A 27914-nucleotide genomic window follows, 5' to 3' on the forward strand; every position below is an offset into this window, starting at 1 on the left:
ACAGCGGCGTTACGTGACTCTGATGAAGGCTGTAAACAGTAGATGAATCTAACGGAGCACTTAATGGACAAAATAAGTTGACTCTGAAGGAAGGGTTGACAGAAAATAATAAGTCTGCTGACATCTGGCTTTATCTATCAATGATTAATCATGTGAAGGCATTATATTTATTGTCAGAGCTGACGTATGTTAAGCATTAAAAAGAAAAAGCTTTAATTCGTCTAAGTGCTGTCCTGCAGCTAACGACACGTACTAAGGTGACTAATCTACGTCAGTTGAAAAAAAGAAACAAAAATTGCATTTATTTTGACAGAGTGTTCACATTATGAAAGGTAAAAGCTACTAAAGGAGTACTTGATCCCATTTTAACACTGTACTATAATCTCAGGAGATACTGAGGAGTGTCTGGCATTAGGTTTAACTGTGTAGTCCTGGTCCACATTCAGCACGGGTCAGAAAAGGTTGGGATCCTGAGCACTGCTGTAACGATATATATTCCAATATATGAGGAATATGTTAGAAAACAGTTTCAAAGTGCTGCCTATCTGCTGATTTTGGGACAAGCTTATATAATATGTCCCAAAAGTTAACATTCTTTCAGATTTACATATTGAGGGTTAAGGTTTAAGTAATGTAAAATGTAGAGAAGAGACAATTAAAACGGAGCTAGGGCAGAAGAGAAGTCATTTTGCGTGAGTGTTTGGAGGCTTTTGGATCGAGTGGTGACACATTGTTTGAATGGGGAAGTGCTATTTAGCAATTATTCTTCTGTAAAACTGTATACAATGCATATCTGAAGCCGATCTTATCTTTTGAGACAGTAATCTCTTTATAATCTTGTTTTTCACTTTATTTGCATTGCACTTGTGTGATATTTCAATATTTCATTGTCACACTGAGAGGCTTTACTAAACATGTTGTCACACTGTGCACCTCTGGTGAATGAGTAATCCTGGCTTTCTCGTGAAATTGTTTTCTTTTATTTTCTGGATCTCCTTCTCCCAGTCATCCTGATGAAGGCACTCAAGGGCTTTCTCACAATATCTCTCAAGTGATTGCATCCATGTATTAGTGGGATAGTACTGTTTCAACCCGGCAAATGCTGTTCATTTTAAATACCAACCCTCACGCTTTTGTTCTGTGAAAACAATGCAATTATCATCAACTATGGAGATATAAATACCTTAAGCAAAGCACCCATGTCTCCAAAAATCGGCAGGGCAGTCTGTTAGGAAAAAAGAAGCAAAAAAAAAGCCTTAATTTCAAATCTCATCTCTCTTGTTTTTTGAGATTTTTGCAGTTGTTTACTTTTGCTCGACTGCTTCTTTTAATAAAACATCACAAGGCACACAAGACCGACTTACATGCCTGGAATGCGATTTTTTCCTTGAACATATTTAACAAAGTTTGCTTTAAGTGTTTCATTCTCAGTTTTATCTGGATTGCTTGAGGAAACCGTTTAATAACTTTGTTGTCTGGAAGACATGATCCGCAAATCTTCAAAATATTGTTGTTCTCCGAAGCTGAGAAAAAAAACAACATTTTGATGTGAAGCCCGTGTATTTAAAAAAAACATAAAATGGTATAAATGGCTTTCATGCGTCTTTACAACGCATGAATATAAATGGGCTAAAATACAAAAATTTCAAGGCTTTGATGCAGCAGCGGTAGGAATGGTGAGGTACTCACACTACAGCTATTAGCACTTTAGTAAATGCTCCTCATTTGAAACTCACAAAGACACAAGAAAGGAATAAAAATATGCTCTAACAACAAGGGGCCGCCAATTTGTTGTAAACTGGAACATTTTCCTGAATGTGGTGTCGGTTGCTGAACACTAGAACTACAGCTACTTATTATCCCAAAACTGCAGCTACAGTCTGAATACTGAGTTTGACTTTAAGGTGATCTCAGTAGGTCTCATGGCTGATCAGTGATGCTGAACCGCTGTAAGTAAAACAGAGATTTTCTTACTTACTGGTTCACCTGGAGGTCCGGCAGGCCCCGGTGGACCTGGCCTACCAGCGGAGCCCTTTAATTGAGACAGAACAAGGAGTTAACGGCACTTCTGGTTACGATATGAAGCACACGGGCAAGGCTATAACTTTCAGCTTTCACACTCTTCTCAGTTGGTGGGGATTTGTGTCCAGGAGCTGTGATACATTGTACTTGTTCATCCACAGTTGGTAGCTGACATTTCTCCATGCTTCTGGCCATCTTTTATCTGTAAACGTGCAAGGGAGTGAAAAACAGTGGAAGGACAGGCTGCTCTTACTCACCTCTCTTCCTGGAGCTCCAGGGGGGCCAAATGGACCCGGGGGTCCACGAGAGCCCTGAAAAATACCAAGATAGAGGCTAGCAGTGTTGCTATATACAGTCACCCACACTTACTGTTAATAGTGCTGTAACAAAATTGCCAAGGAGAGATCCATGGCTAATTGGACGAAAATTTTTAAAAATCGACTTGAACATCTTGTTTGTGTGTTGTGGATACCGAAAATTTATCGCACACACCTCAATTCCTGGCTCCCCGGGGGGTCCCATGGGGCCCTAAAAACACATCACACATCTTGTTAACACCACCTGCCCTCTAGCACCCAGGATCCAATAAAGGAATTGTGTTAGACACCTTTTGGTCTATTGATTCTCTGTCTACAACCCTGTGTTTCAAAGATGAACACAGACTCACTCACTGTCAAATCTGAGTTTCAAACTAGCACCCCAGAGCGTGCATGATGAGGCGAGAGAGCAAGTAATGACCGATGTTTCTAATAAAAACACATCTCCAGTATTCAGAGAGTAGCCCATTCTTTCCACGCCTAAGACAAAAGCAGGAATCTGAATGTTTCAAGGGTGCCACTAAATAATAAATGGTTTGGTGCTCACTGACCAATCAATACGACATCATACTCACAGGTGGCCCTGTAATGCTCTCCCCAGGTTCGCCCTTTTCACCGTGGTCTCCGGGCAATCCCGGGATGCCTCTTTCACCCTAACACAAACACAAGGGAGTGGTCAGTGATGATTTAATGATGGTGAATCCAGCTAAAGGAAGGGCTGCTGCATTGCTCATTAAGTATTCAAAGACTGCCAGAATCCATTTCCTGTTATCTTGTGCCTCTTTGCTTAAAGGGTAAAGAAAGAAAACATAAACGCGGTGAAGGCCGTTATCATGCAGATTTTAATTTATGTCCATCATTTATGTATGATACATAAGATACTCAACTGTGCAATTATTTTTCCATGTCAAATCCACTGATATTGATAGTACAAAGTGATCAGAAAAAAAATGAAATCTCTTTGATATCCAAGCATATTATGACAATTTCAGTGATATCAGTCATATTAGTGATTTCCAGCTGGTATTAGATGCACTTCAGGAGATATAGCTTCATGTTAAAAAAAGTAAATAACATGGAAGATGATGTAGAGCAGTAAAAAAAAGTCTCCAAGAACCTCAAAACTTTTACGTGTAATCCAAAAAAGACCATCAAAGCAAAATTAGTTTGATAATAAACTTCAAGGTAGGTTTGTTGGAATAATGTGCTCAAGGAAATCAGAGAGAATGGTTTAAACGCAGTAGACCAGAGGCCAGTTTTAAGGAGAAGCTGTAAAGCAGTGTCCTTGAAGGCAATGTGTTCAAAAAGCTACCTTTCAACAGGATAATAACCTCAAGCATACGGGTAAATTTAGCAAAGAATGGCTCAAAAAGAAGAAAATTAAAGGTTAAAGAAGGGCCTGGCCAAATAAAAACTACACACAAGATCCTATCAGAATCTCACTGGAATGCTTATGGAGGGGATTTAACGTGGGCACTGCATGCAAGAGCAACATTTTGCAAATGAGGAAACTTTACATGGAAAGGTGGTCAAGAAGTTGAGTGAGGCACAGTACGACCAGGAGGACAATGATGCAAAACACACTATAAGAAGTTATTTGAGCTAAATGGAGCAGCGCTACCGCGTAAAGCCAAGGCTGCACTTACTTTTTCCCACAGAGGAATATTGCATCAATAGATCTGAACAAAGTGCTCAGATAGCCACACAGAGCCCTAAGGTCTCAGCCTAGGATTACATAATGTTACATCATTACAGAACATGACACATGTAGTCAGTGTCAGGTTCTGTAGAACAAAGCAAAGTGTGGACATTTTCATTCCCATGACACATTTTCAAGCTCATGCTATCCTGGAATTCGTGCCAGGTAAGCTATTTGTTACAACTTCTTCTTTTTTGTAGTACAATTAAATTTATTTAGCTGAATTGTTTCTTTTTCACTTTTTATTGCTTATTTGGTGATGTTGGAGGACCTACCTTAGGTCCACGAGACCCTCTAGTTAAAGGCAAACCGTCCCCCTGTAAAAACAAAACAAAACAAAAAAACAAAGAAGACTTTAGAATAGAAATTCACTGCACACTGATCAGCAATTCTCTTTGAGAACTGAGGTAAGGCCTGAGAAGCAGCCCTAGTGCTTTAATTCAAACAGGAGTCTTGAATCAGTATGAGCTACACACATTACAGTGTTGCCTTATGAGCACATGTTCAATACTGCTTACAACAATTTGATTAGTTTCACTTTACAGATGCAAGGTGATAATGCCGTACCACAGAGAGGGTGGGGGGTGGGAGAGAAAACAAAAAACCTTGATTGGAATCGAGGTGTGGGCATTATTTACTGTACCATCCAGATGAGACATTGATTTCTGTGGTCAGCATGTATTCCTGGTGCAAGTCCTACATTGTAAATTAGCTGGGCAGAAGCTGGGTTTGAGCCAACACAGCAGTTCTTGCAGTTTTGGGGAGAAATGGACCAGTTCAGTCAAACGTAAAACACTAAAGTTTGGGAAGTACAGAACTTTTGAAACCAGTGAGATCTGATGACATTAGTGGGGCACTTCCACTCTACTGAAACAGAACCTCTCCCTCGGTATGTGAGAGTAGATCATAAATTTATAGAAATTTATATAAACAGCATGTTTAAAGTACAAAGACTTAGCTGGTCATTACTCAGTTGAAGGCAAGCTCAACAAAGTGTGTGACATCTTACTTCAGTGGTTTATACATTTGCCTAACAAGGAAACGATCGTGGAAGGAGACTCAGATTCCTTTGGGGTTGTGTCAGGAAGGGCACTGAATACAAAAATCTGCCAAATCAAATGTGCGGCGCTACCTGCTGTGGCGACCCCGCATGAATGAAAGTGGCTTTGTCCTTAGCTGCTTGAGCAGGTTAACTCATTAAAGATATGTTTTGTTTATTTCCTTTTCCCTTACCTTTGTCTTATATGACAACGTCCATGAATGCTAAGGACATTTCTTCCTACATCTCCACACACTAATGGTATTTTCAAAAGACAGAAATATGTCTGCTTTAAATGAAAGCCATTTTTCTTAGTTTAGCTTTTTCACCTATTGCATACAACACTGTGAGAGGTCATTTTCACGTGGTAAACACCCCATCTTGACACCCACAGCCGTGTTTTCAATCCCTTTCCAATTTTCCCAGTGCAGGAGAATGTTAAGAGGTTTAAATACGTCGGCCTGAACACAATCTTTCCTTTATTACTCTGCTCACGGTACCCTTGGCTTGCTTGATCAGTAGGTCTGCTGTTGGGCTTAATGTTCAGATTGGTGCTTCCACACACAAACAAACACGACTGTTTAAAGCTGCAGAAGCCCACAGGTGATTGAGAAGTGCGAGTGCCATCAACCGGGATTGAGGCTGTGGCTGCACATGCACAGCCTCTTTGGTAAAGCTATAATGAACATTTCTATATGCAGAGCCATGTCTATAAAAGAAACTGAACAGCTATGTGCTCCAATTACGAGGACAGGTGATTATCCAGGATGGGGATATGTGATGGTGGACTATCTAATGATATTGCTACTTCACAACATCATTGCATCTGCGCTGCTGGAGGACCTAGTTTCTTTAACTTGCCTGCTGCTACTCTAGCTGTTTGCAGGTGATCTGCATTTCTGAAAGTCTCCTGTGTTTCCATCTGCTGTTTTATTGGACTGCATTAATGGTTTTTAATGCTGTATCCTGTGTCTTCAGGGCTGAACCCAACAAGGTGAGGTTACTGTCTACATTTGATATAATACCCACCATATATCCACCCACAGGTTCGCCAGGCTCACCCTTAGGACCTGGAGGTCCTGGTGGGCCGATCATTCCACCAGAGTCCCCCTACAGACAGAAAGACAGATGCTATTTAGAAATTTCTCCATAAAAAAACATTAAACCAGCCCTGTCTTCTTAACAAGCCAAAGAAAGTGCAGTGTTAGTTAGACACAGTGAGGTGAAAAAAAGGGTGAGAAGATGCAAGGATGCACATGTGAATGATGTCAACACCAGCGCATCATGTTAGTGGGAGAACCTTTTGTTTTGCATATTTGTCACACTCACATGTTTTAAATCATCAAAAAAAAACCTATCCAAACCCACCTGACCCTATGTGAAAAAAACAACTGCTCCCCTTGTTAAATCACTTCCACAACCATGTTTGACTGTTGCTACGGTGATCTTTTTATGAAATGGCATGTTTATTTTATGGCAGATGCAAAGGCACTGAAAGCTTTGTCTTATTGTCGAAACAGGAAGTTTGACCTTAACTGAGTGAGTTACTTTGTTCCTCATCTGTTCTTTGCTATGCCTTTGCTATCAACCTCAACAGTGTTTTATTGATACTTATCAATTTTTAGCATGGTGGTTATGACTAGCTGCTACAAATGAGCATGTCAGCATTGTTGGGTAAAGACTGCCACCATGCTTAGCATTCATATAGCTGTTCTTTTCCTTTTTTGCTTGTTTTTGGAAAATACTGCTTGAAAAATAAATGAAAGAATTGTAACATTTTATTGTTTTGTCAATAATATTAGCAGCTATTACTGCTCAAGAGACAGTCTTCCACGGTAAAGTCCCATTTTAAAAAAATCACGATTGCTTGATTGATTAAGCTGACAATATACTATATTTACTAGTTATCTTTACAGTTCCTAATAAGAATATACATATATATATATATATATATATATATATATATTTATATGTATGTATAAACATTGTTAATTGCTGCATCTGCTAACATTTTTTACTCTATGCTACGCTAACTGCCTTCTACCCCGAGCCTCATATTTAAGCCACAGACGCTGCTTATTTTTTTCTCCTATTTATTCATAGAGCGCCACACGAATGAAGTGCCTCTTAGATTGGAGTCAGTATAGCAAATTTGACAAAGGAGGATTATACAATGGGAAAAAAGAGGCTTAAGCATTTTATGTGAATGAATATAGGAGGCTTAAGCACTCTAGGTCTATTTCTCTGCTCTGGAGAATAACAGAGTGACTCTGGTGGGTGGGGAGAATTGAGTGCATCTTCATTCTTTCTGACAAGTAACAAACCCCATCAAATATGCATGTCAGCTGCACACTTTTCCACTTTTCTAGTTAGCCACTTTCAGCAAAGTGTTTGGAATATAACTGCAAGAAGAAGAAAAAAACATTTGTGTACAAAAACAGAGGAGTGAGAGGCACCGGAGACAGGAACACAAAGTTACACAATGACTGAGGATTGGACGAAGGGCAAGTAATCTAAAAGGCATCTTTGCAAGTTGTCTGGCATGTTGAACCTGTAATAAAACATCATAGCTTCATTTTTCTTTGCTTTCAGGTGAGGACTTGATTTGAAGTTTACCTACCTTTTCTCCTTTCAGTCCATCGTTCCCAGGTACCCCTGACTCCCCTGGTGAGCCCTGTAAATAGTGGTGAAAAGAGACACATCTATCACCAGGCCTTCATCTTCTCACACACATTTATCTCCTCCTCCTCACTGCTTCAGCAGGCTGCTGTGTTCCAACATAATTTCCCTTAGCCAGGATTTATGAAATGCCTCTTTTCCCTCCCTGCTTTTGAATAAAGACAGATGCTCATTACCGAAGCAGGTGTGGAGAACAGATTGGGCCTCTGCCTCCGTTCCCGGCATAAAGCGCTTAGATTTGCCTCTTTCCACTAATTAATTCTTAAATTTGATTACTGATCGTCTGTGTAAAAATTCTGGACTTTTTTCCCCTACTTCTTCTCTATCTCTGCCTGCTGAGGTTTATCTATTTATCTCTCTATTTGGCTGGTGGCGTTAAGAAAGAGGACGATACGGCAAGGTGACAGATAAGGCGATGAGAAAAAGGAAGACTTGACATGAAGTGCTGGTGTTTATGATGCCAGGACACTTACTGGCTTGCCCGGGATTCCTGGGGCTCCAGTGGATCCAGGAGGGCCTTGCTTCCCCTGGAAAAACACAAAGGAAAACCAACACTATGGATATTCGATTCTCTTTGTTTGGTTATAGATATGATTTCTGGGCTTTGGGTGTTCTTGCCCAGCCCAGCTACAATGCAAACACTGACTTTCCAAAGAATTTCATGAAAAGTTGCCTGAGCAACAGTATATTTGCATGCATGCGGTATTTCAAGTTAAAGCTACGCTGTTATTCTGTAAAAGCTTCTCATATTCACTTCCATTTTGAACTGTATTGTTTTTATATATGAGGATGATCTAAATGATTCACATGTTACCATGGAAACTGAATTTTTACTGTATCTTGGCTTTTATCTCACAGTACATCTTTTACAGTAGCACTGAGACAGAGTCTTCTTAATTAACACTTGATATCATCATGAGCATTATTCAAAAGACTTCATTTACAAAACAGGCTTAGAAACACCAAAACTGCAGATTTAGAGTTATTTAATTTGGACTGAACTCTGAATTTCAGTGCATTTTATTTTATTTTCCTTCCATCAATGACCAAAACCTCAGCAGCTCTTGTTATTCTGCTCCTCGGTCAAAGCTATAATGGCCTTTCATGCCTATACGTGTATCGCTTTACCTTGTATTTAGCACATTTTTAGACATCAAAGTTTGACCTACTCTAAATGGCACAGCACCCCAGAGATAAACACAAAGCCTCACCTCTGGTCCTTGATCTCCCTTTAGTCCTGGCGGACCCATGTTTCCCTGTTAAATCACCAAAAAGGGTGAATAAGACGCACACGGGAGGTAGGAAACTGCAGGAAAAACATCTTGACCTCAGTGCTTTGTCATACAGCGCTGAGAGAAAAACTGCATAGATTTGATTTCTTTCTGAGTTCAGTGTTCAGCAGAACTTTTGCGTGCTCCATTAATGTTTTGGAGTATTTGGTGAAACCTAAACAACAGAAAGAAACTTTGTGCAGCACGGTACCCTCCGGTAACAGCTCAATAACATCACCGGACTTCGTAGGGTTACTGCTAACCTACCAAATATACACCGAAGAAAGGATCCCTTCTAAAAAAAAGAATCTGACAGAGAAATCAGCAATCCCCTGCTGCGACTACTGGTGTACAAACACTGTGGAGAGTTACAGAGAGTACTACGTTGGACAGGAAGGAATTTTGTAGCCTTATTTTCTTGGCAGTAGATACTCAAGTTTTAGTGCAAAGGTTAAGTCTTTGATAAGTCACCTTGAAGCCTTGCGGTCCTTGAGTGCCTCTCTCCCCCTGCAGAAAGTAAAGGAAACAGAAAAACATCCGTTCTCAAGATGTGTATAAAGATCCAAGCCATTTCTCTGGCTGACTGTGGTTAAGGTTTTAAAAAAAAAGTCTTCAAGGACTTTTGTGAAGTTAGCATATGATGTGAAGGTTAAAACACAGAATATTTCCTTTGCCAAGTTAGCTTTTTTCTTGCACTGAGACTGTGAATATAATAAAATCAGCAGCTGTTGAGGAAAAAAAATGAGTGTGTGAAATTTTTCTCTTGCCTTCATACCACACTGCATTTTTTTTTTAAATGTTTGCACTGTTCTTCTGGCTTTTTCAACAAAGAAACACCGAAATATGATTAATGTGGCAATTCTCAGCTTTCATTTGACTCCGACTATGATGTGTCGCTGTTATGACACAAACACGGTGCTCAGTGTTTACGGGTTGATTAGTAGGGGGCTGATATACTCGGTGACCAGCTGCAGTCTCCAGGCCTTCCCTATACTTCCACTTTCCTCTTTGAGTGGTCTCTCTGCTGATAGTCTGCTATCCAGTCTGTTCTTCAGCAAGCAGATTGCATCCTCAATCACACTTAGATTAGAGTATTTGACTCAGTCACTTGAGGATAGTCCCACTCTTCACCCTGAAAAGCTCTCTCTTACTTTACGTTTAGGATGTTTTTTCTGAATATTACCACACATTATGCTCCTGTACGCACTGTCACTTCAGAACTGCTACAATGCTTTACACATGAGGTCACAAGACCTTTGGTTTTTGAGCTATTCCTTTTTTCTCCCCACTACATTCTCCTCTTTGTAACATTTGATTGAGGTTAATTTTGTGTCATTTTGTGTCATTGCAGAAAATTGTTCCACAGCTCTCGTAGCTTCCTATTGTTCTTTTTCTGGTCTGGTTTTTTTTGTAAATTGCACGCTTTTCTCTCCTATTTGCAGGGTTACCATGGTTTTGCATCCTGTTTTGAATCCTCTGAGGTCATGCTGTCTTAATCACTGACAGGGACACATGTATGCCGACACACGGATAACATTTCTCACTTGCCCTGCAGTTACAAATGGGCTTTTTTTTTTTTTACCACAAAAATATTTTTCCCAGCCATCAACGATATTTGTGTACCAGTTATTTTCCCACTTTGTGCTGCTTCACGGCAAACAACCTCTGACGCCTCTGACTCTAGATCTCCTTCATGTGAATGATGACCTCTTTATGCCTCAATCTGACAGGCAGCTCCACTCTTCCGCTCTTCTGGGCATGTCCACTTACTTTTGAACCCTTCCATTTCAAATGTTTCACATGTGATTCTTTCAGCATAAATATACTTTAATTAAGGCAGAGACTTGACACTTTATTATAGATTTTCTAAAACTTGATGCACTGACAAAGACAGTCTGATTCTGCATCTCTGCTTGTGATTTGTTTTTTTTCTCTTTTCATTTAGCTGACTGTCTTTTGATGTTTTGGTCAATAGCTGCGTCAGTGGTCTTTTGTAATCTGCTTGCTTCCAGTAGATGCGTCTGTTGTTTTGAGGTCCAAACAATAATTGCATGCCAATTTATTCAGTGGCTCACCTTGTGCTTCTTTACAAAGCGCAAGGATGAAATTCAACTCAGAAACTGCACAGTAGGTGAAGTCCCATTGTTCTTCCAAAAATCAAATGTCAGTCCCGCTTTTCTTGACGCTACGTAAGAAATTGGTGTTTTTCACACTGTGGTGTTGGAGGCAATGTCTGAAACCTAATGCTTAGTTTCCTGTAGTTAAATTGTCTTAATAATGACAGAAAATCTCACCTCATCTCCTTTTTCTCCCTTTAGGGCTCTTTCCTTCATTTCGTCCTTAAAAAAGAAAAGAAAAGAAAACACAAAAAGAACAGGAGAAAGCAGATGACTTTAAAATTTGACTGTACCGTACTTTCTGTGCAGTGTGAACAAGGAGCTCGAGGAAATAAGACACTACATTAACATTTCATGTTCGGTGACATAAACAGCTGCTTACAGTTCCAGAAAGCTGTCTTAATCCATGTGCTGTCATCACCTAGGAGTAATGAAAAAGACACAGTGTTCTCTAAAAGTTCATTGATCTCACAATTAGTGCAAGTGAAAACTGAAATAAATAAATAAAATGAAACAAAGTGATTTGAGCTACTGAATATTTTAAGAATGCATGAGTGGCAGCTTCTATTTAATTCACAAATGGCTCTCTTGCCACCAGTCTGAACCCAGGTTAGATAAGAAAAGATTAAATCTGTATTTTTCCTTTCTCTTTCGCGGTGTACTTTCAATACAGCTCAGAGATGGGGTGACAGTGCAGCTGGGCAGAGCCTGCTACAACAAAATTAAACGAAAAGCACGAGGTCAAGACCACTTGATGCACCGAAATTAAAGTCGCAAATCAAAGTGTTTGTACGGAGCTCCAAGTTTCATATTGTCGCTTAGACCCGCCATTAATGCACTCCCCATCAAATCAGATTACAGTTTGAAATGAAAGCGCACGTGTCGATACACCTGTGAGCGAACTGGCTAAACTGCTGACAAATTGAAAACGAGTAAACATGCAAAAGTGTGACTCCACAAAATCCTTCGCTTTGAAAAATAAAGATGTTTTCCATAAAATCCAGTTTCACAAAAGACCACAATTGCCTTTGAGAGCATGCACACGCCGGGTAGAGGTGGCACGGTTCAGCCGGCGATGATACGAGCGATTGTTTCAGTTGGATTGCTCACAATCACATTTCAGTGCTGACACTGGAGACATTTACTGAAGGCAGACCTATCTGTGCAGATGCAGATACAATCTGGATGTGAGCTTCACCACAGAAATGTTGGTATAAAGTGGACAAAAGGTTTTTAAGTGGATCTGATGTTTCAGGCCTAGTGCATCTATCTGCAATCATCAGAACTATTATATCTGAATGTCCTCAGGCCTCTTGTGTTAACCATGTGTTTTGTGCCTGTGTGCAGTTATAACCTGGTCATTCTTGCAAGATTTAATGATATCAGAAGCAAGAGGAAACAGGAGCAATCTGGGGACTAAAAGCCATATCTGTGTGGGGAGATATCTGCATGTGCCTACAGCTGACATCATTTTCATTAGTAACCGGACTGTTTCTCATTTAACTTTGATCGTTTTTTTCCTCTCTATCCAGCTGTTACAGCTGTTCTTATTTCCTTACTAAATGTGTCTCTAAGCCTTTTGGAAATTTTGTTGCAAAGAGGCTACATACCTTGGGGTGCTTTCTCTTCCTTTAGCAACAACAGTCAAACTAAGATTTGACAAAGATACTGAAACCTCTAACGCATCCCTGTGCAATCAGTCAACCTTCAACTTGCATATTCTCAATGTCTTTACTCATTGTCATCAGCATGTGACTCAATTTCTGTCCAAATTTGGCATAACAGATAACCTGGCATAACAGATTCAGTTTAATAGATTATAAACTCTATTTTAAAGGCGGGGACAATAAAAAAAACAGCACAGTCTCAGAGCTAAAAAGACTGTTTTGTCACTTTAAGGACATTGGGGGAAGTGATGACCATGCATGCCTGTAAGCGCACTGCTCCTCCCTGTCACTAATAAACACAGGCACAAGAAGGTTTATGAAGGGAGGGTAATGATCTGAACCCTCGCTTCTGCTGTGTAAGGGAAATCAATGTTTAACTGCCAAAATTATCTGCCACGGGAAAGCAGAGAGCACAGACAGAGCCTGGTACTAAATATTCAAATAGCCTCATTTATCAAATGACTAATGTTTTCCTCTCTGCCGTGTGCTCTAGTACACATCTCCTATATCCTGGGTGGCCCACACCTCACTACGCAACAATGAACACAATTTCTATTTCTGTTTCGATAGAAAAATTCTTAATCCACGAGTAGAAACGAAATTCAGGTAAAAGAAAACAAACAAATAAACAAAACGACACTTGCATTGACGTACATTTTTATCAAATGACATTTTTGTTGGGTACACAGAAACCAGTGAAACCAGCAGAAATTGAGTGATATTTGTTCACTCTATAATTAAGTTGTCTAATTTCCTTATGAATCATTTGCTAACGAGCAATGAAAGTGAGAACGAGAATCAAAGCCATCAAACTTTGTTTCCAAGCTCACGTCTAAAGCCTTCAGAAGTTCAATAGGAAGCAGATCTTTAGAACAAAACCCATTAGGGCCGAGTCATCTAAATGTTAAAGTCTTTTAAGACACAAAGACTTTGAGACTGTTTTGATACTTTTTTCTTTCTTTCCTTTAAAAAAAAAAGGCTACAAATAGTTGCTGCCTCCCTTTGGAGTCATTACTGCTGCCTCAGAGATCTTTACCTGATTCGTCACAGTGTATTTTTGTCTTTAAAATGTCTAAGCAATGAGTTCTATCATGCCAGCGCCACCCACTCTGTGTCACCTTCAGCATATGTCAGACATCCACTGTGACGTCAGTGTTTCTGTTTCTGATCTGCCTTTCAGCTGAAACTGTCGCACAAATGGAAAAAAAAGTAAGATCGGGGCTTGTAATGGTTTGTAATTCTGTAATTTAAAATTATGAGCACCACGAGTGGGCCGTGTACCGCGTGACCCCCATTACTTCACACGACAAAGACTCTCAGGCGAAGGATTTTAACATCTGATGAGTGCAAATGCGTTCTGTGGATGCCAGACACACAAAAAGTCACAGTTCGTAGCTTTTCAGCGCCGTGAAAGCTATTCCGTGCACAATTCCCAGATATGCTTGTGGTTTATAGTTCACAGGGAGCTGCCAATTATCAGTGAATTCATTATCTGAAAAAAAGAGGAAGCTATTTCCAGAGAAATTCAACATGACTAATCTCATCTGCCTTAAAAAGGCTGCCCATGTTTGGTGCCCTTTATCAACACTGATCCCCTGCTCATATTAAAAAAAAGAAAGAAAGACAGAAAGAAAGAAAGAAAAAGTATATATGTAATGATAGAACAGAGCTGGAGGACTGTCAAAGAAAGGAAATTGGTTACAAGATGACATGCCACCATGGTCGAGGCGTGACTGCAAAGGTAAACACTGCACCGCTCTTGATTTCTTCTCCTCGGTTCCCAAATTCTATTACGAGCAGCTCGCTGACGTACAAACATCGGACATATTTTTGTGTTCGTCACAAAGAAAAAGTACAAACAAATGCTTTCGTGACTCATCCAGCACGGTGTGTTGTCTCTCAGGATGAAACCTAAGAATGCCATTTCATGCCAACTCATAGTAAAGACTATTTCTGTGAGGCGGGGTTGCATAGATTTACTTACAGGACCGGGCGGACCAGGAGGGCCGACATCACCCTGAAAATCCAACAGAAACATTGTATCAGTGGCTGCTTATGACGGTGACAGAGCGACAAGCTGGCAGTGACAAAAAAGAAGGAACATAAAAAAGCACTTGAGAAACCAGTGCTGAAAGCAAACTGCCACAGGTTACCTGGAACAACTACATCAATAGGTTTAAGAGCAACGGTTAAGAAAGCAATAACATGAGCAGTCTTTGGTGAAAACACTGCCACAGCCAAAAGACGAGCAGAAACAAAACATAATTCTCCTTAAAGAGCGTGCTGGGATACCGCCTCTCAGGTGTCTCACACAGAATGCTAATTAACGTTGTGTATGTCCATACCATGTAAGCTATGAGCATTGTAATGGGTTTATTAAGTGCCCCGGGGAACCTTTCAATTTGGCAAAGCATGTGGGAGTGTCAGTTCTTTCATTTGCAATTTACAAACTGCAATTTTTGTGGTTGTAATAGAGCAAAAAAACCCAAAACAAACACATGTTGTACCTTACCACTTTTAACATAAAAAGGTTTCCAGAGATTTAAATGTCAGTTTAAAAATACCCACATCTTACAAGTTAAAAAAGTCACACAACTCATTTGTGGCACGGCTCTTGGGATGCCAATGTCAGTAAGTCCATCGCTTTGGTCCAGAGAGAAATACCCCTGTTTGATGGATTGCTATGAAATTGCACAGAGGTATGCATTGTTCCCCGATGATGAATCTGGCTGACTTTTGGACTGTAAGACTTCGAGAAATATGGTTCACATTTCCATGCTGCCCGTGCCATATATCAAAAGACTCTGGTCATCCTTTAACTGTTCCTCTTGGAACACAAGCAAATGTTTGACTTTTAGTACAATAGCTTGACAGCACTGGGATGGACAGTTAGCCACATAGTACCAAGTTTTCCTCTACTGTCATGAACAGCTCATGTTTTCTTCTTCTCCTACTAAAAAAATTGCACGAAGTTTCACGTGTCTAACATTTGTCCTTAGACCTTTCGAGCATCGTTTTAGTTAGTTGGATGCCCATTCACAGTCCCAAAGGAGCAGGGGATCAAACTGCCAATACAGCCTACTGAGGCCAGGCTGCACCTCTGACAGAAATACCCCCACCTGTATGAACTGCTGTGAAAATTTTGAGTGCGATAAACCTAATCGAGGAGTTTAATCGTTTTGGTGATTCAACAACTCATCATCTAGCACCACCAGCATCAGACCAAAACTTCAATTTTCCCAGCTATCTAAAATAATATGCAGAACACAGCCAGAATTATACATACTCGGGATCAACGTGACAGCACTGATATAATGGAAATGTCAGCAATTCAGCTCCAGCCTCACACCTCTGCAGGTATGACTGCTTTAGAAACAAACGCAATCAACTGAACTCCACATACATCTATTCAAAATCAAGTTTTGCATGCATTATAAGCTGTGCCTACCTCTCAGTGCCTACCTATTGAAATTACAGAATGCAATCATTTTGAATGTATGTAAAGGAATTGGAAAATAGGGCAACGCGGTAAAATAATTTGTTGCGTATTTGTTAAGTTCTTACAGTTTAAAAGTCAGGAGCTACTGTAAAAATATGTAAATTGCTCTGTCTGCTTGAACAATAATACTTCATTCTTCTTTAGACCTAACTTCCTGCTTAGTGACACATAAAGAGGCACACTGAGATAGATAATTAAAGAAAATACCGTACAGACACCACTGAGAACTCTGGTCCTGGTTTGTTTGTCTTTACCGCAAGAGATTTCTTCTGCAAATTATTGCTCTGACTCTATTATATTAACATGTAGAAAACACAAAAATACACACATACACACTCTCACGCACACACACAACCTGTCAGTAATGAGAAAATGAGCTGGACCATGCTTAGAGGAGCAAATGATACAAACAATTGCAAATGTAAAAAACAAACACGCACAACAAATCGTCGGCAGCTTCATTATTTGTTGGCAGATGATTTTAAAGATCACTGGAGGATAAACGGACTCGAAGAAGAAGAAGACAACTAACTCAGGAGGTTTAGCCTCAGAGTCTCAGGGAGCAGAAACAGAGGGAATCATCATATTTGCCACTTGACATTGATGTGACTTACTTTTTGTCCTTTCATGCCGCCGGATCCCTCGGCACCTGGCTGACCCTGTGGGAGAGGGAGGGAAGCCTCGGTTAATGACTCTGTAACGCAGCGGCATTGTAAATGTCAGTGCAGGAAAATACGTACAGGATCTCCTCTTTCTCCTTTCTCCCCCATTTCCCCCAGGACTCCAGGCTCCCCCTTCTCCCCCTATATGAACAGAGCAGATCTCTGACAGTGACTGACAGCCAAAGCAGGACGAAAAGACACAAAGACACAAAGCTCTGAGAGTGAAACTTAGGTAAGGACAGTTGCTATGAATAAGTAATCAGAAAAAAAACCCATTCAGTACCGTGTCATCTCAAAATCAAACGAGTTTGTAATTATGGAAGGGGCCAAAAGAAACACAGGGGCACAAGCTTCATGAGCCTGTGGCGTTATGTTAGACTTGCAGGATAATGAAAAACTTAATTCCCTGTTGCACTGCAGCACTTTCATGATGCCGTTCCCCTGCCTGCCAATAGATGGCACTTCATGACTGCCAGTGAGCTGCCCTTGAAGTGTTTTGACAGGATTTTTTTCTGTCAGTTATGTGGCGAATATACTAAATAAACAGAACTCTAAGACAAATGTGCTCCATCCTTGATCAAGACAGATAGTTAATGAATAATTTGTGATAAATATCTTCTTTTTTTTTTGTTGCAATCGTATACACATAGGAACTAGCTTTCTCACAATCTGCATACATTCAGCACCTACCTATGACCTTTATTGCTCATATTTTTTGTCATGCAAAGTCTTGGAGTCTTGGCTACATTTAGAAAGTGTGGCAAATATGTTGTCCGTGGCACATGTGTAAAGATTTGTAGGGACTGCTTCACATACTCTGTGAAAAGACATTATGGAACATCTGTTTACCAATATAATATGACAAAAAGGCATCTGAGAAAGTTTGCAGCACATTTGTACGCTCACTAACAGAGCCTGGACGCTAACAGACAATAATTGGCATTCAGTCCCCCCCCCAGTTACTTCGACTTGCTAATGACAGCCGTGGTATATTCATTTAATGAGACATAGTCAGTGTTTCCTCATCCAAATTAGGAGCTGTTATTAAGTCAGCAGTGGCTGCAATGTATGAACAGATGGATTGTCTTATTAATATTTTAGTCGGGGAGGAGGAACAAGTGGCAAAACTGACTTTGAGCACAAATTTTTTGCAGCTTTATCAACTACGTGGAAACTCACCATACTACTGCGGAGACGTTGCAAGAAAATCAACTATATGAACGTTGGGAGGCTGTAAAGTAGGCCGCCAACCCACCATGCTGCACACAGAATTGTGGAAGTAGTTAACGGGTGAGTTATGACTGACATTCAGCGTAACACATAAGATGGAAAACTATTGTTACCCGAGTTGTCACTTGTACACTGTAATCTGGCGCAGACTCATGGCAAAGAAGAAAAAAGAAAAAAAATTATATCTTTATCTTTGTTTGATCTCCACGGAAGATTATTCAAAGTCAATTTACTGGCAGAGGTGTATGTAACAAGTTAATAAACCTTTCAAACGAGATTAACTGCGCCACAGCCAATATTTATGTAGATTATGACTGTATTTATACGAAGAGAAAGCCCACCGTGTATAAGACAGGAAAGCGCTCCACCTGTGGGTGTCTGCGGGTGATATGTTGCCTCTAAGAAACCTTGACTCATCAAACTGCAATTAAGCCTGTCTTGCATCCCTCTATCCATCAATATCTGCAGCATTCTGTCAGAGCCCATTTGAGACTGTCAGTGGGAGACGCAGTTATGGAGATGTAATTCATGAGAACACCGTCTTCCCAGCACATCATCCACTGCAGACCTTTTTTTTTTGTCTCCTTTAAAACATTCACCCGCTGTTGAGTGAGTGAGCGAGTGAGTGAGAGGGGGCCTAGCTCACACAGATGTTGCACAAGCTGCAGTTTAGTCTAACTTGCGTCTATTTTGTCCAAGTTAAAAAATGCACAAGGATGGCACTGAGAGGTACGGAGAATCCCCGGCGCTGTTCAATTATTGCTGCTCGTGAAAACTGTTACTTTTCATTCCTCTTGGAGGTGCGAGGGTTTATCTGCTCTCGCGTATCGTCCCCGGTTTGCTTAAATTCCTTTAAATGCATTACAGTTCTGTTTTTCATTATGGAATATTAAAACGTGCAGTGATTCTCTGGGACAAAAGTTTCCTTGTCAGCCACAGAAAGCATAAATTTATAATGATAAAGCGAAGACGTATCCGTGATGTAGGGGCATGACTGATTTATGGCAAGGGCAAGGCTGGCATTCACATTTAATGGAAGAATTAGAGCACGGGAACAATAGTGCTTAGCAGCGTATGTCTCATCTAACATCTACATAAGCATTAAAATGAATGCTTTAATCATGTCCTTTAATCAAAATGTTACGTTTAATCTAATCGCAAACGTAGCTTTAGTCTCCTGCGAGCGTTGTCCCCTTCAGGCGTAACGCTACATTTAATAAGAATTCATTTTAATGTTTTAAGTCAGAGCGGGCCTGCAGGTCTACTTTCTCAAGCACTTGTAAACTTGTAGCACACGCCATAAACCCAAATGCTCAAAATTAAACAGATTAAGTTCATATTTAAGTTCATATTTGCTCATACTAAAGGAGGAAGGTGAGCAAAAGGATGGAGGCCTGTTTTAAAATATAAAATGCTCTGTGTTGAGTTATAACTTGCTCCAGTTGTTTCAGTTACCTTTGTGTCAGATTAGCAAAGGTGTGACACCATAAGTGAAGTGATATGTTGGGAGTAATTCTCTGTTGGGTGTGAAAATAAAGACCTGTTTGTCTCCATTGAGGTTTTGCTAGATTAAAAATAATGCTTCTTCTGTTACAGTGTGATGCTGCTTAAGTCTGCATACAAAAATTGGAAGGACGCAAATAAATACCTGGTTAAGGTAAAACACGGGTGTCTGTAAGTCAACTTATAATACCTGACAACTGAAGAGACGAGTCAAAAATAAGTTACGTTTTCCTTGTCAGCACCAATGGAAACATTTGACTTAAAAGTCTAGAGTCAAATAATCAGGACAGAATACTGTTTATTTTCTCTGCCTGAATCTGTTCTACAATAATTATTTGTTACTGTTTTTTGGTTTTAGCGAGTCTTTTTCTTCTCTACGTTCAAACTTTTTAACAAAGGGTCTCATTAAAGAGAAGCAGCATTTGAAAATTAAAAAAGAAAATTCCAAGACAACAATCGCAGGGTTATTTTCATTCCGACAAATAAAATTTGGACTTCTATGGATTCATTTTATGATTCAAGTATAAACACTAAAGCTGCAACTGAGCAGTCGGTTGGTCAAACATGAAAACGCCTGTCAGTTGATTCACACGATCCCAATAGGCGCTCCACCTCCATCTGTATCTACTGCAATCCCATTTGTTTTGAAGTATAATAACTGTGTCCTCATATAGACAACTTTCTTTTTCAAGGTTGGCCAGCAGACACTTCTCCTTCCTCTGGGCAGAGGGAGCAGGAGGTTTTCTGCGGCCCAAGCTGACACCACCGCAAAACCATACACCTATACATCAAATGAACAGCTGCGGTCAAGAGGGTGTCCACTACACAATGGCTTTCACTCTCAGCATGATCACAAGTAGGCCACTGGAGGCTTGGCGGGTGGTGGTGGTTATTTTTTTTTTATTTTTTTGAAGGAAGCAGGTTACAAGAAAGACAATGGGAGGTCTGGTACAAGTTTTTTTTCCCTTTACACTGCGTATGTCATGCAGCCTCTGGTGAGCTACAGCACCCCTGGGCTTCATGAAAATGATTGCAGGCCCTGTTTTTTTTTTTTTTTTGTTCTTTTTTGCAAAAGCACTGTATGTAATGACCATCTGTCTGTTTGGAGTGTGAGCAGTGAGTCATGCTGGGTTGCACTGCAGGAGATGCAGGGTGGGAACAGCTATTTAACTTGCACAGTAGATAGTGTACAATTGACTGAAAGGTGCCACCTCTGAAGACGGATATCTGCTCTCGACTATAAACACACACACAAAAGTCAGTCAAGGGCAGAGCAGACTCTACTTCAGGTGGCACATACGCCAGACTTGTCCGGATGAGTTTCTTGGGACAACAACTTTGGCACATCTTTATACAGACAACACTTTGCAGATGATTAAACTCCTTGGCTATTCGGGAAGCTGCTACAGTGAACACTGCTCAGTCATCTTGGCAATTCACACTTGCTGGAAGTGAAGGTAAGGGCCAGTTTATCAAAAGCGGGAGACACCTCGAATCTACTTTAAACGCCGCTTGTCAGTATTTGTTTTGTAGTGAAAAATGTTTGGGTAATACCTTGGCACTTGCTCCTTCGGCGGCTCCTGCAGGACCCTGCGAAATAAGAAGACAATTATATGAAAACTCATGCGCATGTTATTCATCACAAATACATAACAATCGTAACCCTATCCTGACCCATATGAAGATATAAATTATTCCTGCAAATATCCCTGTGACTGGCTTTTCCATATATTATATATTTTTTTAACCTTTGCACTGATGTTGCCTTTCATAAAGACATGGTCGGATCCCTCTAGTCGGCAGCTAATCTTTGAGTGCGTCTTTGTTATGCGCCTTTCACGGGCTCTCCTGTTGTCGTCAAATGCTAATTTGACTTTGAAAAATAACCGCTGCCTCCTCAACTGCGCACACACGTCCTGCTGCCAATGGACAAGAGAGAGTGATGCCCTGGAGTGTGTTTTGAATAGATGATTTTGCCCCTGAGATCTACCTCAGCAAAACAGGTGACTCATAAATGCCAATACCGGGGGACGGAGGCAAATCTGGCACATGCGAAGGGTATCATCAGGACATTGCCATTTAGAAATGTCACACCTTCTCCATCCTGCCTTTCTTTTCTCCTACAACTTTGTGTTCCACAACTTTACGAGTTATTAAAGAGAAAAAAAAGGAAGAAGCAGGGGCTAAAATGAGTCACACGTGGGAGACACTGTTTAACAGTGAGTGGCTCAATTATAATGAAGATAATTGAACCTGGGCACCGGTAACAGACGCAGCACAGAATCTCTCTCGATTTGTGCATGGAATAAAATAAGACAAACCCTATGTCTCTGATCAAGAGTGTAATCAAGACAATCGTGCATGAAAATAATTGGACACCCAAAACATCAGAGTTACACAATCCCCAAACACTCCTGTTTGTCCTGGCGTCAGAGCAGTTAAGCATCTGACAAGCTGTCTCCTTTAACGCATCACGGTGTTTGTGACCTTTAGTGTGTGGGTCACTACACAAACACACAAACGGCGTCTGGAATTGGCTCGGTCGCCTAAGGAAAAGACCATATTTCAAGGAGTCAATGGGCCCTCTAGGCAGACTTGTCCTACTTGTCAATACAAACATTTTAAAGTGCTTCCTTAATATACCCCTTGTGGTTTGATGCCGATAATGTAGCCTGTTTGTAGCAGTATGGGAGAAGATTTTGAGCAAATCAATAAAGCACGAGAAAGCATGAAATTAGTTAACATAGAACAATGTCGGTGTAATTGCTCTTTTTCGGGGCAGATTTTGTATTCTGCAGCGCTGGCCTTATTGACTGTTTGCTTTAATATGTTTTTGTAGTTGTAATAAATTTGTAACTTCTTTAATGTGTCTGCATTTATTTGGATATCAGTAAAAAAATAAATAAATTTTTGTGATCTCAGGAGAATTCCCGGTCTAATAAAGGTTGAGCTGAACTCTGTTTTCACTGCTGGTAATTGGGTGTTATAGGCAGACAGAGTAGATGTGCAAACCAAACAAATGATCTGTTAAGTTGAAACGAATGCATTTGGGTATTTTCAATAGTACTATAGATCTTGACCTTTTATGTAAAATCAAAAGGAAAGAGCCTATGTACACAAGTGAGAGTGGCAGTAGATAACTTACAGGCGAGCCTCTGGGTCCAGGATCTCCGGGTTTTCCTCTCCGCCCCTTAGGAAAGCGTAGGGGGAAAAAAAGTGGACCAAGATGAGTCAATATGCAATAACAGGTGTGGCTGGGCATGCATGCTGCCAGCAATTAAGGCTAGACAGCAACTCCTGTCACAGTCTCTAATTTGCTTTTAATTAACAACAAGAAAACTGCTTAATTGCTGCACCCTGTGTGGCCTGCTACTCTTTGTTCCCTCCTTTGGTTTACTGTCTCCTTTCCAGCTGTGCGAGTCCCTCAGTGCATCAATCAACCCGAGGAGTGAATACAGCAGCAAACAGGACAAGCCAAGCAGCGCTGTCCAGTGTTGCAAAACAAAGTCAGAACAAAGCCACATTTTGAACCACTTTGTTCTGAGTTGTTCTTCACATTCTCTGAATAACAAACCCCCCCAGCTCTCTGAGAATCTGTGAGTCTTGGAAAAAACTGAAATGTAAATGAGATGTATTCCTGAATCTGAACCAAACCAAAGTTGGTTTAATTTACATCAAGAGGGTTTATGTCCTAGTGAGAAAAGAGGATAAAGCTCTGTGGGATAGAACTGCAGATATCCACTGGCAGAGCATCGGTGGCTCTGTATTGAGGATTGCCTGAAACGAGCGCACGTGCACACAAAACCGATGTAAAATCGACTTATTTAAGAGATGACAATACTCTGGCGGCAATCAATGGTAGAAGTGTGAGACAATGCAGAGATCTGTAATCAGGCTAAACACGATTACATCTTTCTAATTTGAGTGTCATCATCTGACACAGTGCTGCTATGTTAATAATATCGCAGTTCTCTTCTACTGTATGTGTCAGTACGGGCGACGCAAAAACACTGCTCTCCTCTTCCGAGTTAGCAGCTGGGTAGATCAATGGAGAGGAAAGGCTCAGTGGCTGCTGAAAGAAAAGTTCGGAATCACAAAGCAACGCCCCCGACGCTTCCCTCTGACATTTCATGTGTGCGCACTTTGATTATCTGGGTCGAATTTGACATGTACGTTTGCCTGCAACAAAGACAGAGGAAGAAACTTCACTGAGAACTAGTGCTTTTAATCATCTGCGTGTGCACTAATGCTCCTACTCTGTGCGTGTTTCTCTCTCAGATTACAGCATTATGAAAAGGGGAGAAGACAAAGTGTAGTACAGTAAATATTAAACTTAATAATGGCACAGTAGAACCGATGTTTGCCTCCTCTCGGGAATTGTGTGCTTTCCTCTGTTCGCGCTGTTTGATGTACCAACAAAGCTCTGGCCAGCATCTTTTGATCATCAGTGTTAATGCATTTCTGAGGCTACTGTACGTGTGCTTTAATGTGAACGTGAACAAGGGCTACATAGAGAAGAGGTGGAAAGTTGAATTGCCTTGATGGGAAGAAACAGACTCTTTAAACCTTAAAATCCCTTCCTTCAAATGACTGAGATTATATATTATGTTGGAATAACCTCTTTGAAATGTAATTGAGGCTGGTTTCCTTTGTGGCAGAGTGGCAGCCGAACCATTCGGAAAGGGCTCACGCTTTAAGATGCAGATTCAAAACTGACTTCTATGTGTCACATTACAGCATTTCTGTGAGGGTGGATGGCGCTCATTTTTCACACTGATAATTCCTCGGCTGACACTGCATCACTGCTACGACTGCAAAAAAGATCAGACTGTTTGTTCTAGCCCTCTGTCCCCGCTGCTGCCCTTTCCCCTCTGAACATAACAACAAAAGCAGATTACACATATAAGTAATTTAGGTAATGAATATTTCATACGCTATTATTTCAAGTAGGTCATGAATTATGCAGTTTTCCAAACTATTTCTGCACATTTGCCCTTAAATCCTCTTTAAGTCCAAAGTACGTGCTAATTTTATGCCCATGTATTTGCATATGTTCATCAAAATAAATAGTGGAGCTCTGTATCTGAGGTTAACACCATATTACCAGCAAATTTCGATCAAAAAAAGATGCCGGTAGAAGATTGCAGGAAGATCAGATCAGGTTGCAACCAGCTAAATATGTCTCCCTCACCCAACCTTTTCCCTGTGTATAAATAGTCAATTTATAGTCACAGGTGTTTATAAGCTAATAATGACTGAAGAATGGCAGCGAGTGTGAGCGTAAGGGAAAGTTTATAAGATGGTAGATGACCTGCTATGACGCATGGAGACAGCTCTACTAACAAAAAGTCAGGAGGCAGAGGTGGAGGTGACAGAGTTGAAGACGTTCAGATTTTCATCTGCAGTGACCAGAATGGACAGGATTAGAAATGAGTGCATCAGTGGGACAGCTCAGGTTCAAGGAAAAGGTTGGAGGAAAAGGTAGAGAGGCGAGGTTGAGACGGGTTAGACATGATAGAGGAGAGAGTCAGAGGACGTTGAATATGGAGGTGCCAGGCAGAAGAAAGGAAGACCTCAGAGAAGGTTGATGGATGTAGTGAAGGAGGACCCTAGAGACAGGGTGAGATTTAAGCAGATGATCCACTGTAGCGACCTCTTAATGGAGCAGGTATTAGAAGAAGAAATAAAAGAAGAAGTAGAAGAAGAAGAAGACGAAGTAGAAGAAGAAGTAGTAGAAGAAGAGTATACACTAATAGAAGCCCAACTGATTAAGCAAAAACCTCACATCATATTTGAAGACAGGTCAATATCATTTAAAAGAGATGGTATTGGTAGCAATATGGATGATCTACTGGTGTATACTTAATAACTATAAATGCAATATCCCCCCTTGCACAGAGCAGAGGAGTGCCCCATAAAATACTTGTACAGTGTACCTGTTTTTTGTGTGTACATGCTGCAAGACCTGAGAACAATCACAGCTCTTAGAATTCAGTCTTTTTGGATCTTTTGAGCTCCTTTCTCTGGGAAAGAGCACAAAAGAAATCTTTGTGTGCAGTAAATGAACCATGAGATGCCCAGATGGCCTTCAGCTGACATTTAAAAACAAACATGTAAACAATGGTAAAGTGGCAGTTATTTAGACGACAGCTCTTAACATTCATTGGTGGTGTCAAATTAAAAAAACAAAAAAACAAAGAAAGGAGAGAAATGCTAAAGGTGTGTACTTCTTGTTTACCCTGAGGAAGTGTCCTGAAGGGCCTACTGTGCCTTTGAAACTCCTGAATACTGACGTTATTTTATACACAATACAATAAATTATACTGTCCTCTGGATTGTGTTGTGCGACCCTAGTTTAGTAAAAGGCAGACATCTAATTTAGCTATGTACAGATAAACTCAGGCCAGGATTTCTATTTTAGAACTACATGTCGCATTTCTTCTTTTATAGTAATTTCATATTTCTAAACACCTTCAGATAATCTTTTTCACGACAAAGTGATCCATTAAAACGACTACATCAGGCGACCTTGGGACTCAACTGATACTTTTCTGTCCAGAGGACCTCTGGTTAGTAAATCTGTGCACAGTGACAAGAAATAATTAGTGAGGAGCACAGCTGTCATCACCGTTTGCACTCAATTGACTCTCCAAACGGAAACACCTGCCAGTGACACAGCACTACAACTACCTCCAAGCAGGCATGCTTTTATTACGACACAACAACCACAGAGAGTTTATAATTCTTTTCATAGGAGTAGATTTTTAACAATGTCACCACCTATTTTTATCTTAATTGGTCAAAAAGATATTATAGAACACATTCAAGTGTGGTTTAATAGTCTAACAAAAACTCTGGATTCACAATTAAAGCACATTTACTTTAGTCAAACTTTCCTAAATGTTTCTCATGCTAAGAAGCTAATCTGACTCTACAACCACCAGCTTTGTTTTAAATTAAGTGTAAAATTTTTTTCTAATTTTACATTTGAAGCTAAAAAATAACTTTTTTTTAGTGTATTCATATGAAGATTGTTTTCTAGTTGAACTGTACATGATCATTTCCCACTTTTGTATAAAGTTTGCAACTTTATAAAGTTCTCTTATTGTTTTAGACTCAAATTAGGAGGAGAAAGGCCAAAAGTGGAGAAAGAAAGAATGAAAGAGATAAGGAAAAAAGCAAAGCTGTGACACCAAAATCCAACAAAAAGCATTTTCACGAAACACCACCTGTACGCCAGTACCATATTAAACAATGCAAACACAATAATTATAAATTCAACAGAGTGACAAGCGTGCAAGAGCAGCCAGCAGTGTCTTTGAATCTTTTCTTTCAGCTAAGCCAACCTTAACTTTCTCATTTCCTTTTGTGCTTCTCCATTCCTAATTTATCTCTCCCTTTGTGTACATCATAATTCTATGACTCCCATCTCATCCCTCTCCCCCACTTTTCTTGTCAGCTCTCCTTCCTTTCCTGTCTCCTGTCACTCGCCCCTTTTCTCCCTCATCCAACTTCCAGCGCCTGTCGGATCACCCTGGCAATCTCTGTTGCTATGCAACGCTCAGTGTCCTATAAATTTGACAACATCCTACTGCTTGATTATTATTTGAGCGCTGCAGTGTGAAGCCCTCCTTCAGGTCATTGCAGTAGATTAGAGGGAGGGAGAGACAGAGGAAGGCAAGGAAGGAAATGAGGGATGAGAGGGAGGGAAGGAGGTGGAGGAAGATGAAGGGATTGTGGAAGAGAGGAGAGGAAAGGAGAAGAGAGGAGGGGGAGTCAAAGATGAGTTAGCTTTTTGAGTTAATGAAAGATAGGCTGGCACGACCAAACACATATTCACATGTACTATTTATCTGCCCCACTCTAAAAACCTGCAAACCATAAGTGTGAAAAGCAGACCGGATTAACTACTAATTCAATAGCTAAAGCTGGAGTGGGCACACATTTGAGCTGAAAAGAGGAGACCTCAGTAGACTGACAGCATATTTTGAACTCCCGACTTAATCCACATGGATCCGAGCGTTGACTTGCTTCAAGTCTGCTATGAGTTGTAAAGTGTAAAAGCAAAGCACAGACATGGGGCCCGGCTCAGTCCTGCAATACAAGCCCCAATCTGAGAGCAAAGTCAACAGTGACAGTGACACACAGCAGAGACACTCCTTTATGATGACTCCATAATCCTTATCCCAAATGTCAACATGTTCTCTGA

General features: G+C 40.5%; 1 protein-coding gene across 1 annotated transcript in view; it reads right to left on the reverse strand.

Annotated features, from left to right (window-relative positions):
* The window catches only part of LOC146374803 (uncharacterized), a 99747-nt gene that overhangs the window by 22910 nt on the left and 48923 nt on the right, over positions 1-27914 (reverse strand). Inside the window, exons 16-33 of the mRNA XM_084948978.1 lie at positions 22851-22895; positions 21260-21295; positions 17051-17113; positions 16925-16969; positions 14796-14828; positions 11527-11565; positions 11322-11366; positions 9499-9534; positions 8968-9012; positions 8230-8283; positions 7698-7751; positions 6107-6187; positions 4314-4355; positions 2915-2992; positions 2515-2550; positions 2280-2333; positions 1979-2032; positions 1184-1225 (exon numbers count right to left, since the gene is read on the reverse strand). Of these exons, the coding sequence (XP_084805104.1) occupies positions 1184-1225; positions 1979-2032; positions 2280-2333; positions 2515-2550; positions 2915-2992; positions 4314-4355; positions 6107-6187; positions 7698-7751; positions 8230-8283; positions 8968-9012; positions 9499-9534; positions 11322-11366; positions 11527-11565; positions 14796-14828; positions 16925-16969; positions 17051-17113; positions 21260-21295; positions 22851-22895 (882 nt within the window). The remainder of the gene's footprint in view (positions 1-1183; positions 1226-1978; positions 2033-2279; positions 2334-2514; positions 2551-2914; positions 2993-4313; positions 4356-6106; positions 6188-7697; positions 7752-8229; positions 8284-8967; positions 9013-9498; positions 9535-11321; positions 11367-11526; positions 11566-14795; positions 14829-16924; positions 16970-17050; positions 17114-21259; positions 21296-22850; positions 22896-27914) is intronic.

This window comes from Perissodus microlepis, chromosome 13 (genome assembly GCF_051167445.1).
Source record: "Perissodus microlepis isolate ML-2025 ecotype Zambia chromosome 13, ASM5116744v1, whole genome shotgun sequence".
NCBI classification, from domain to species: domain Eukaryota; kingdom Metazoa; phylum Chordata; class Actinopteri; order Cichliformes; family Cichlidae; genus Perissodus; species Perissodus microlepis.